At 41.1% G+C, this 12,811-nt stretch overlaps 1 protein-coding gene across 9 annotated transcripts in view; it reads left to right on the top strand.

Annotated features, from left to right (window-relative positions):
• The window catches only part of HECW2 (HECT, C2 and WW domain containing E3 ubiquitin protein ligase 2), a 353,828-nt gene that overhangs the window by 219,311 nt on the left and 121,706 nt on the right, over positions 1–12,811 (top strand). For all 9 annotated transcript variants that reach the window (XR_003519441.2, XM_027591370.2, XM_027591366.2 and 6 more), the window contains 4 exons: positions 1,943–2,112; positions 4,491–4,633; positions 10,391–10,491; positions 10,929–12,278. Coding sequence is in view for 8 of the 9 variants with exons in the window: in XM_027591370.2 (XP_027447171.2) it covers positions 1,943–2,112; positions 4,491–4,633; positions 10,391–10,491; positions 10,929–12,278 (1,764 nt within the window). In the remaining variant the exon portion in view is untranslated. The remainder of the gene's footprint in view (positions 1–1,942; positions 2,113–4,490; positions 4,634–10,390; positions 10,492–10,928; positions 12,279–12,811) is intronic.

The raw sequence follows: 12,811 nt of genomic DNA, 5'->3' as shown, positions 1-12,811 counted from the left end.
CTGTACATGTTGCTCCTCATTTACTGCAAAGAAATCCCTTCTTTAGGAGTAAATTTAATATCTAAAGAATATTATTCTGTCTTTGAGTCTAAGGCGACATCATCAAGAAAGGTAAGAAAATGAATATGCAAATAGTGTTTTTCTCTTGAAGCTATTTTATGCTAACTAAAGCCAAGTGAAAACATGTAGCATTATTAAATTGATAGTCAGAGGCAGATGCTGTATTAATGATGACTCCGTAGCTTGTGAAGTGCTGGGAGTGGGGGCTGTAAGGCTGATGACCTTACAGCGGTTTCCCTGAAGAGCCTGTCTGGTTCCTCACTCATCTTTCCCTTCTGCCAATGGTTTTCAGAGCAAATATCTTACTGTATTTCATGCAATGTCCTTAACATAAAGGCTTCTTGGTTGAATTTTTCAACCTTTGCTGACATAATTAAAACTGCCTCCTCTGCTTCCTGTCAGTTGTCATCGGCCAACACGCTAGGCCACAAGTTCTTGTTGCCTATGGGGGAGCCTCCTCCATGCAGCAGTCCCTAGAGAATATGGTTCTAGGGGCAACCCCAGGCCAATTCTGTCCTACTAAGAAAGACCATGTTTCAAGAATGGGCTTCAGGGGCACCTCGGTGGCTCAGTCGGTGGGGCATCTGACTCTTGATCTCAGCTCAGGTCTTGATCTCAGGGTCGTGCATTCAGGCCCCATGTTGGGCCCAGCGTGGAGCCTACACTAAAAAAAATGAATGGGCCTGAGTGGGGTGACTCAGGTGACCTCCTATAATTTAAAGTCACCATAAATTACTGATCTGGGTAATCCAAAGGTCTCTGAAGCTTCAGAGGCATCTGCAGAATTTCTCCCTGGACCAGGAGTCAGCACCTCCCTAGACTGATCATAATTGCATCATGTTACTTAGAAATAGTCTATGATCTCAGAAGCTTTGAAGATCACTTAGCTCTCAGGCCAATCTTATTCACACTACTATTCTCAGAAAGGTGTTGAGGACCCAGTAGATCTGGGTTTATTGACTGACATGTTTGTATCCCTTAGCCTGACTCCTTTTAAAAGTATCAGTCTCTTCACTTACCAGACTTTAGCCAGAAATTTTAGCAGCTCACCTATTGTGAAATAACAACTGGTGAATCTAAGATGAGTTCTGACACAGTCATCAAATATGTAAGTTCCTAAACAGTAACCTCATAATTACTTAATACAGCAGGTGGCATTCAAATTTTAGAAATATTTCTGGTCTCCTTTTCCCCCTAACATTCATTACATTTGTGGAGTATATATGACATTTTAAATGAGGTACAACTGAATATGTGCTCTTGAGTTTTATCCCCAATTAACATAGGTCTGTAATTTCATATATGTATGTAAAAGATTTAATTTTTCTCTCATGAAAGAACATATTAGAATTCTTTTTTAAAAAATAAACTGTTGGGGAGCCTGGGTGGCTCAGTCTTTAAGTGTCTGCCTTCAGCTCAGGTCATGATTCCAGGGTCCTGGGATCAAGCCCCACATCGGGCTCCCTGCTCGGCGGGAAACCTTCTCCCTCTCCCATTCCCCCTGCTTGTGCTCCCTCTCTTGCTGTCTCTGTCAAATAAATAAATAAAATCTTTAAAAAAAATAAAAAATAAACCGTTGCCTAAGAATTTTTCTCAAGATACTATTTGAAATGCTGTTTGCCAGACCATGTGAAGATGCACATGTTAGAATCAAGATGATTCCCAGGCAAAGTCAGTTTAGGTGCGTAAGGTGATGGTAAATGTTTGGCTTCGTTTTTGCAACGTGTCAGGAGACCCCACCCCCCCACCCCCCCCACTGGAATTAGTCATAAGTCACTTGTCCTCACTTATCTAAGTGATCATACTGTGAATAACTTTGTGATTGTTTTGCTGTTATTTACCCACTCCTCTCTCTTCCCCTCCCTCCCTCCTCTCTTTCAAGATCTTAGAGCAGTTGGGCTAAAGAAAGGGATGTTCTTCAATCCTGACCCTTATCTTAAGATGTCCATTCAGCCAGGGAAGAAGAGCAGTTTCCCCACCTGTGCCCACCATGGGCAGGAGAGAAGGTCTACTATCATCAGTAACACCACTAATCCAATTTGGCACCGAGAGGTAAGATGATCCTCAGGGATGTTCTACTTGACAGGAAGTTGGCCAAGCCTATCTCTGTTCTGTGTATCATTGAGCTGTTTATGAGCATGGCAGGATGGCTGAGGGGTCTCGGGCTTATGTTAGAAAGAGGGTCTGACGAGAATGAGATAGTCCCTTGTAGCCAAGGCCAGGTGTAGGGCAAAGCAAGTGAAGTCCTTACCTCAGATGCATGACTTAAGGGGGCCAAAAGACTCAATTATCAAAATTAATATTTTAATGAAAATTTTTTTAGAAAAATCAAAATCAATGCAAAAAAATTCATGATGAACAAATATTAAAATTTTAAATAAGGACAGGGTCAGTAACCATGCCTTGCTGAGCCATATTAGAGCCTGAGGCAGAAGGAAAAGTCAGTAACACCAATCCTGTTGTTATTTAAAATTTTTTATGTTTTGTACCTGAAACTAATACAACACTGTATGTTAACTAACTGGAATTAAAATAAAAAACTTTAAAAGCCCTCCCAATGTTTTGTTCTAGTATATATTCAGTACGGATTAAGGGAATTTCTCTCCCTATGGGCTTTGGCAAATGTTTTTCTGATTTCTAGATTTTGGTTAATTAGATAAGCCATTCAAGGACTCGTCATCCTGAGCGAAGCCGGATTGTTGATGTGTTGATGATAGATACCTTAAGAGTTCCTCACAGCTACATTATGCTACCTGTCATTCTTAGTGCACTGCATCATTAAAGTCAAGTGGACCGAACAGAGACATTGTTTCTCATCTAGTGAACAAAGTATGAGCTCTCCCACCATTTCTCAGAGATCCAAGACATGTTTCACATACTAGTGTTAGAGTGTTTCTGGGTAAATGTTCATTGGCATAGGAGTTATACAATGAATTAGATCATTCCCTAAATGTTTAATGACAACAATATGTTCTAACAGTTTTGTAGAAATATTTCACTGGGGCGGGAGATAATTCAGGGGATCTAAAACCAATTGGAAAAAAAGTATGGCTATTTGAGACTTGCCAGTACAGCAAGATATTTCTCCTGAGAAGTTCTTATGGTTATTTAAATGGATTAAATATTGCATGTATTCTTACGCCTGGTTTAAAAAGCTACTTATGATCTCCAAATAGTAAATAACTCTTAAAGGCATACCACTTAATTTAACACATTTAGAAGCCAAGAAAACATAACATGCATCTCACTATGAGCTCTAGAAGGAACATAGTGGATATAGGAATGATAGTAGCAACAACTTTCTTTTGCTAACATTTTATATTTACAAAGTTCTTAACCATGTTTTCAGTGTATGCCTAATAAGGAGGCATAAGGGATGAGATCATCATCTCTCCATTTTGATGATTAAGAAACTGAAGCTTGAAGGGTTTATGTAACTAGCTGCTCAGAGACACAGGTAGTGCTTAAACTCAGCTCTCTTGTTCCCAGCAAGTGCTTTTTCCATTCAGCAGATTACTAGACTCCATGGCCCTTGGCAGAACTTTAATTGTTATGACTAAATGAACTTAGTGGTGCCTAAGCCTAAGAGTGGCTGACACCGTTAGCATCACTCTGGTTGAGTGGATAATGTCAGGGAAGGGGCAAAATGGTTCAGGTTAGATTCTGGCCCCATCACTTCCTTATCCTGAGATCTCGTCCTTGAAAATATTATTTGTAAAGATAACATGAAGGTAATGTATGTGAAAGCCTTTGTAAATGAATAAAGCTTTTTATATTTATTTTGTATTCTTATTAATAGCCAATCTGATTCTCTCCAATGGCATTCCTAAGCAAAACAACAAAGCTTATGTTAACTTCATATTTTTATTTTTCTGTCCTGTGTGCCTTTTAAATTAAGTACTTTCCATTTAAACATTGTTTCATTCTCATATTTATCAGAGAAACCACAGTATTCTATAGATGTTCCTACTTTAGCCACTAAGTGAAAGAGTATTTTAACCTGTGCTGTCAACTTCAGAATCCCATAGGATGAGGAATGAAAATTGCTCTTAACCAAACACAGTGATAATTCCAAACCATCCTGTAACAGGGTATTAAATTTCAAAGAACTGAGATACAATAAATGTAGTAAGTACTAAAATTGTATTGTGTACAATTTAATATTTGATAGCATCTCCTTAAAGTGTTGAACCAGGAAGGGCTGAATGATTGAATGAGCTTCTTTTGTCCTGCAGATTCTTAACTGATGCCTTGTAATCACTGTGAATGCTAATGATTCTAAATGAATAGAGGATGGACAGTGGCTGCAGATATTTCTAGCAATGTGGACTCTAAGTCATTAGGATTTAAGAGATACCATTTTCTGTAATAATGAAGTGATATTTCATATTTGTCTTCTGAATCAACATGTTATCTGTTTTCGTTTTCAGAAATACTCCTTTTTTGCACTTCTTACTGATGTCTTAGAAATTGAAATTAAAGACAAATTTGCCAAGAGCCGTCCCATCATCAAGCGTTTTCTGGGGAAACTAACCATTCCAGTCCAGAGATTGCTGGAGCGGCAAGCCATTGGGTAATCAGACCCCACTTGTAGGGATCTTGTTGAGATTAGTTTGCACAGAAGCAACTGAAATGAAACTTTGTAGTCCTAGGACTTTTCTTACTGAGAAGAAGTGGTAAGATAATTCTTTTAAAAATGAAAGTGTTTGCATACTCATTAAACTGTGCAGGACAAAAGCAATTTGTTTTCATTATATACCTTTTTTTTTTTGTATCTATCTTTTCCAAGATGTGCCTACCATTAACATTTCTGCGTCAAATGTCATAGCACTCAATTGTTTTTGAGTATATTGAAATCTTTCAGTAAAAGTCTCTCCCTAGAGCAGGATTCTAGTGTCAGGTTGACAGCTCCCTTATCCTAATTAATCCCATCCAGACAACTCGCTATTCCTGAATAACAAAAAACAACCTTGTTTTAGGGCCATTTAAAATAAGACCTTGACTTGTAGGAGGTATTATCATAGAGCTCCTAGACCTATACATTCATTCAGACAACTAAAATTTACTCATTGAGAGAATTTTAAAATGTGATTTGATGTCTGTTTTCTTTCTGTGAGCTTTTTGTAAGTTGTGAATAAACTAGTTAAGAAATCATAACATCCCTTATCATAAATGGTGTATGTATTTTTATGTGGTCATTTCTGGCAAACTCAGTACCGCTGCTGCTCTGAGGTAGCACTGAGGGTACTGTTTTGGTATCTTCTTCATTGTAGGAGAACATTATGAACATATGGAAGTAGTAATAGTAACAGTAGTGGTGGTGTTAGTGATGGTGGTGGTGGTGCCGCCACCTTGTTTTGTGTCTTCTTCACTGTAAGAAAACATGAACAAATGGTAGTGGTGGTCATAGTTGCAGTGGCAACAGAAGTAGTAATAATGGTAGTAGCAATAATAATAAATAAAAGTGAACAAACTAAAAAGACGCTGAGAGCTTATTCTATGTCAGGGCTTTAGTACATTACTCTCATTAACCCATGTAACCTTCTCAGCAGCTCTGGGAGATAAAAAGTTGATTATACCCATTTCCGAGAAGAGGAATCTGAGACTAGCAAGCAAGAGGTGGAGCTGGGACTTGAGTGCAGATCAGTTTGCTCTAGAATCCTGGCTTTTCTACAACACTTTAAGGATGGGCAGCAATGTGTTATTATTCCAGCTAACTAAGGAAGGTTGATCATTCATATTCATTCTGCAACTAATGGACTGTTTTATTTTGGCAAGTCATAACTTACTTGGGCATTCCTCATCGAAAAATACAGTGTTTAGACCAGCTGAACTTGAAGGCCCCTTCAAAATCTGAAACTAAGAGATTGTAATGGATTCTAATTCTCTGACCATCAGAGACAATGGAATTTGTGGTCGAGCCAGCACACATGAAGTAGGAATATTATACTGAAATTCTAGTGCCTGGTTTATCTGATAAAAGCTAGGAAATCACAATTATTGCTTATGGTAGAGATCATTTACATTAGGAAGTTTTTTAAAAGTTATTTTTAGGACTTACAGAAAATGAAAGATTTAAAAGAAAGTAACTATGGTAAATACAGTATATCTATAATTTAATTTATATAATTATCATCATATAATTTACAGAATATATAGGACATGTGATAAAAGTGTGACTTTATGTACACCAGTAAGAATGATCAAGGCAAAATAAAACCTTTTCAGTGTGTGAAACCGTTGTTGACTTGCTGGCTTTTCATTTAGTCTTTTAAACAATTGGACACTTCAAGAACTGCCAGTCATGAACTGGTATGTATTAGAAGAAGCCCAGCATGAATTTGTAAAATATTGGAATTATGAAATGTTTCTGTATAAGTATATTAAAAATATTGTCTGATACAGATACTTGGGGATTTGCTTTATTAAGAATGATACTACATATTGATATATCAACTATTAACACCTAAATATATATTCCTGATCTGATTATTGCTTTCCACCAAGTAATTGATTCATCTTGAAAAGTGCTGGATTTTCATTACTTCTATGTTTGGTAGATTACAGCCCTCTGAAGTAGTTGAGGTTTTATTGAGTGTGGTTTTGTAGGATGAGCTAGAACTTCTTACTAATTACCTATTTTGAGAGCATTTGTTTGAATGTGATATTTTTCAGAGAGTGGCCCACATTTGTCCAAAATACACATCACTTTCCTATGCTTTGTCAATCCCTCTGATTACATTAGAGAGAGAATGCCTCAGGTAGTGAGAGTACTTTGGCATTTATTCTTCATAATCGTGTCTCATAATAATATATAATATATTGTTCACAGTAATATATCACGGCAAGAAGCAGGATGAGTCAGATGAGACTAGGTAAGAACAAGGAGGCACAAAGATGAAAAAGAAAAAAAAAGAAAAAAACAAAAATAAAAGAAAAAATATATATTAAAAAAACAAAATAAATAAAAACAGAAAGGAAGAAAGGAAGGAAGGAAGAAAGAAAGAGAGAGAGAGAGGAAGGAAGGAAGAAAGAAAGAAAGAAAGAAAGAAAGAAAGAAGAAAGGACTCCTCTGACAGGCACTCAACAAAGGATGAACCCTTGACTCAGAATCTCTGAATAGGAGGATTTCCTGTATTTATAGGTTGAATAGTTGAATTGAGTATCTGGCTAGTTTGGTTAATAGCAGCACTCACACCTGTTAAAAGTCTTCTTTCCAAGTAAAGAGTCTCATTTGTTAATTAATTTATTCAACAAATAATGTGTGTATACATTTATACTGTCTACTAAATGTTAAACATGGTGTTCGGTATTGGGGATATGACAGTGAGCAACACAGATGGATGCAGTTCTTTTCTTACAATTCCTACTAAACATTTATTTCCTAGCTAAAATCTGTCATTTTTATAAATTGTCCATTATGAACACCAACACTTTCTTTTACTGGCTGAGGAAGAGAAAATGAGGATCAATTTATTTTTAACAAAGAAATGAAGGTTTTATTATTCTGGGACTTGATGTGCAAAGAGATGCGTGAGGAACCACAACGTTGAGGACAGGCCTGTGTAATTTGCTGCTAGGTTCATGCCTTAGTGGGCAAAGATCAGGCACCTCTCTGTGTTAGGCGCTGTCTAAATTCTGGGAAGACAGTGGTAAGAGAAAAAGACAGCCCTGCTATTATGCAGATTATAGCCATTATATGATGTTATTTGAACACTTTAATGTAAAAGTAGCGTTAACTATACTGTCTAATAGTAAGAAATGCCTGTATACCCTTTTGGTTTTTGAAAAATACCGGTTTAAGTAGGGAAGGCATTATCAGAATAGCAGTCACACTTAGATGAGCCATGAGTAAATTATGTCATTAAAATGCATGCTACTGAAGGCAGCCTAGAACTGCTGAGAAGACATAAAGCGAGATGGTAGTATGGTGACTGCACAGCAGGACCTTCTGCGTCAGATGAATCTGTGTTCTCATCCCGGTTCTGTCACTCAGTACTTGTCTGGCCTCAGACAAGTCACTTACCCTCCCCACGCCTTGGTGTCCTCCTCTAAAAAACAGAGCTGCCACCTGCCTCCCAGGCTGAGAGACAGTGCAGGCGAAGCCCTTAGAGTGCACGTGGCACACGTGAAGCACTCACATTGGGAAACCAAAGCATTTTATTTTATTTTATTTATTTTTTCTTTTTAATGTATGATATATTTTTAAATTAAATTTAATTTTATTATGTTATGTTAGTCACCATACATTACATCATTAGTTTTTGATGTAGTGTTCCATGATGCATTGTTTGCGTATAACACCCAGTGCTCCATGCAGTACGTGCCCTCTTTAATACCCATCACCGGGCTAGCCCATCCCCCCACCCCCCTCCCCTCTAGAACCCTCAGTTTGTTTCCCGGAGTCCGTAGTCTCTCATGGTTCATGTCTCCCTCCAATTCTGCCCCCTCATTTCTCCCTCCCTTCTCCTAATGTCCTCCATGCTCTTCCTTATGTTCCACAAATAAGTGAAACCATATGATAATTGACTTTCTCTGCAGGACTTATTTCAGTTAGCATAATCTCCTCCAGTCCCATCCATGTTGATGTAAAAGTTGCGTATTCATCCTTTCTGATGGCTGAGTCATATTCCATTGTATATATGGACCACATCTTCTTTATCCATTCATCTGCTGAAGGGCATCTGGGCTCTTTCCACAGTTTGGCTTTGCAGACATTGCTGCTATGAACATTGGGGTGAATATGGCCCTTCTTTTCACTACATCTGTGTCTTTGGGGTAAATACTCAGTAGTGCAATTGCTGGGTCATAGGGTAGCTCTCTTTTTAATTTTTTGAAGCACCTCCACACTGTTTTCCAAAGTGGCTTTGTCAACTTACATTCCCATCAACAGTGTAAGAGGGTTCCCCTTTCTCCACAACCTCTCCAACATTTGTTGTTTCTTGCCTTGTCAATTTTTGCCATTCTAACTGGTGTAAGGTGGTATCTCAATGTAGTTTTGATTTGAATTTCCCTGATGGCATTTTAAAAGCATCAATCGAGACAAAAAACTATTACCACATTTCTAGGAAAGAAAAGAAAAAGGAAGAAGAAAATAATCTTACAGATTTAAGAGATTCTTGCTAAGAGGTCAGAAAGATCCCTAAGAGCTGAACTGAGATTTTACAGTCACACATGTTCTTTTAAAGGGATGACATCTATTTGGAATTGTCCTGAGAAGGTAGAGATGGACAAACAAAACTGTGAAGCGCATTAATAATAAATAGCAGACTAGTGGCTCTAAGCTGTACAGCGGTGCAAATACTAGGCAGAGGCATTGTTTTCCTTCTGAAGTTGCCAGTAGAGGGCAGTGTGAGAGCAGAGATAGTGTGATTTCGTACTATCCCTTTGATTATTTTCCTTAATTAAGAATAAATTAGATTGAGAATGCAAGCTCCTTCAGACAAGGTCATGATGTAATTGCATTTGACTTTGATTAAATAAACACAGAATTGAAAAAGATTGTCAACTTCATCCTCAAAGAGGCTGGTAGCCTGAGTGGGGGGCCAAGGTGGGGCCCTGGTGTGGTGCCCTCCAGCAACGCCTCATGGGGTGGCAACAAGACGCCACCCCAGCAGCACACCTATCTTCTCCATTAGCATCTCTTGCAAGGCAAGCTGGGAAGCAGTGATAGTCAGGCTTCCCCCAGTGGGGGCCAGCAGCTCCGGTCCCCCTACTCTGCAGGTGAGGAAGGGAGGTCCAGCAGCACGCTTCCCTTCCACAGCTGCAGCAGCTGTCAGGGGCAGACACTTCTCACCCTGCTGTCTCCTAACTCCCAGCCCCTACTCCTCAAGTACAGTAGTGAAGTGCCCCCCTCCCCCCGCCCATCCTTGTGTGATAGTCCTTGCCTGTTTTGTCCTCGTAGGACCAGTTTCCTATCGTGCTAAATGCTGAGGAGCCAGGCCCTCTTACGCTTTTATACCTGAGTCGAAAAATACCCCAAACTGTAGGCCTTTCACAGCTACTTGATGACCTTGAGAATGCTCTTTTCCTGATCACTGTTAGCAGTGAGAGAGCACATCAGTCCCCTTTAAGAAAATCATGTGATACTGTGTTGCGTTTTCGGCTTATAACAAGATTTCATTGCATCCTGGGTGGGGGGTGGTGGTTATAAGTATTCCTTTGTGGGAATGAATCATATTACATTGGACTATAACATGCCTTCGAGCATTGTATTTTCTGGTGAGTGTGAAAGTTTTAAGAGAAGTGTGTGAGATTTGGGGGTGGCCTGCTGGAGGAGGGGAAGGCTGACACCAGTGTAGTAAGGAAAGAACCATTTCTCCTCTTGCAGCGATCAAATGCTCAGCTACAACCTTGGCCGCAGGCTCCCAGCTGACCACGTGAGCGGGTACCTCCAGTTTAAAGTGGAGGTTACGTCTTCTGTGCACGAAGGTGAGATAGTGGTATGAATACATCGCTGTAGGAAAAACTTGTTAAGTCTTACTCAGTTGTCAGTTTATATTGGAATAGAATTTGAATTTGTGTCCTGTTCTGAAAATAAACAGCTGATAAATGATTACCTCCTGAAGTTTCCCAGGCAGATAGGCAAGCTTGTTTTATCAAAAAATATCTCTTAGGTTTATGCCTGTGTTTGGAAACTAGGCTATAGAATTTCTAGTAACAGTGAACATAGACACTTCATATGTCAAACTAACCAACAGGATACTCATATAGTAGTGAGTTGCTTATCTTCTCAAGGCAGTAATACTGTAAAGAGGCCTTGACGGGATGACTGAATTTGTTGAGCTGATGGGTGGCAAAGCAATAGGACATTGAAAGTGTATTTGTTATTACCACTTTGTCTTAATAAATGCTGTTTTCTTCTTTAGATGCTTCTCCAGAAGCTGTTGGCACAATACTTGGGGTCAATACTGTAAATGGAGACCTAGGAAGCCCTTCTGATGAGGAGGACATGCCTGGGGGCCATCATGACAGCCCCATTTGTTCTAATGGACCAGTTTCTGAGGACAGTGCTGCTGATGGGACGCCCAAGCATTCTTTCAGGACTAGCTCTACTCTGGAAATAGACACAGAGGAATTAACCTCTACTTCTTCAAGGACCTCACCTCCCCGAGGACGTCAGGATTCACTCAATGATTACTTAGATGCGATTGAACACAATGGCCATTCCAGGCCGGGCACGGCCACCTGCTCAGAGAGGTCCATGGGAGCCTCTCCAAAACTAAGGAGTAGTTTTCCCACCGACACAAGACTCAACGCAATGCTTCATATCGACTCAGATGAGGAAGACCACGAGTTCCAGCAAGACCTAGGATATCCATCTTCCTTGGAGGAAGAAGGAGGGCTAATAATGTTTGGCACGGCATCAAGAACTGATGATGTGAGCCTGACATCACAGACAAAGCCGGAAGACAACCCAGTGGAGGTGGAGGAAGCCTCCACAAATGAAGCCGCTTCCTTCGAGGATAAGCCAGAACATCTTCCAGAGCTGGCAGAGGCCTCCTTACCCCCAGGCCCAGTCCCAGATGAAAGCGAAAATGGCCCAGAGTCTCAACCAAGTGCTGACCAGGGCAGCACCGAATTGTGTGGCTCTCAGGAGGTGGATCAGCCCACGAGTGGGGCAGACACGGGGACTTCCGACACATCAGGAGGAAGCCGCAGAGCCATCAGTGAGACTGAGTCCCTGGATCAGGGGTCTGAGCCTTCCCAGGTGTCCTCTGAAACAGAGCCCAGTGACCCTGCCAGGACAGAGAGCGTGAGCGAGGCTAGCACGCGGCCAGAGGGCGAGAGCGACCTGGAGGGCGCCGACAGCTCCTGCAATGAGAGTGTTACCACACAGCTCTCCTCGGTGGACACGCGGTGCTCGTCTCTTGAGAGTGCACGCTTTCCCGAAACCCCGGCCTTTTCTTCTCAGGAGGAGGAAGATGGAGCCTGTGCAGCAGAGCCCAGCCGCAGTGGCCCCTCTGAAGGGTCGCAGGATTCCATATGCACTCCCAGTGCTTTACCTGTGGTGCAGGTGCCCAGTGGAGAGGAGGAAAGGCCAGGGGCAGACACAGCCCCTCTACCTCACCAGGAGGAGGTGGGGGAGGTCTGGCAGCGGCGGGGGAGCCTGGAGGGAGCTGCTGCCGCTGAGAGCCAGCCGCAAGAAGAGGGTGATGCTGGGGATGCCCACGGGGCTTATGAAGGGGCCACTGCCCAGGAGGAGGGCGCCACCGGAGGTAGGATGTACAAGTCGGTATGGCTCTTGGCTCAAGCATACCGCTTCAAGAGAAGTCTTGGGGTTTTGTCCCTCAATGTAAATTATACTGCAGGTTGCATGTTATCTGAATTCTTTTCTTCACCTTGGACCTCAACAGTTAGCTTTTTTTTTTTTAAATGGATCTTCTATTTTTGAAATAAGAGGCCTGTCAAATGGCAGTCTTCAAATTTCAATAATGAATCTCCAGTGGGACCTGGGTTTGTAGACACAAAACCAAACAGGCTGGCAGCTTTACACATTACACATCAGTGTAATGTGTAGAGACTTTCAGGAACATTTTTTTTTTTTAAGATTTTATTTATTTATTTGACAGAGAGAGACACAGCGAGAGAGGGAACACAAGCAGGGGGAGTGGGAGAGGGAGAAGCAGGCCCCCAGCTAAGCAGGGAGCCCGCTGCAGGGCTCGATCCCAGGACCCTGGGATCGTGACCTGAGCCGAAGGCACACACTTAACGACTGAGCCACCCAGGCGCCCCGCTTTCAGGAACATCT

The sequence above is a fragment of the Zalophus californianus genome, chromosome 3, assembly GCF_009762305.2.
Source record: "Zalophus californianus isolate mZalCal1 chromosome 3, mZalCal1.pri.v2, whole genome shotgun sequence".
NCBI classification, from domain to species: domain Eukaryota; kingdom Metazoa; phylum Chordata; class Mammalia; order Carnivora; family Otariidae; genus Zalophus; species Zalophus californianus.
Note: the sequence above shows the minus strand (reverse complement) of the source record. Positions and strands in the feature narration are given on the sequence as shown.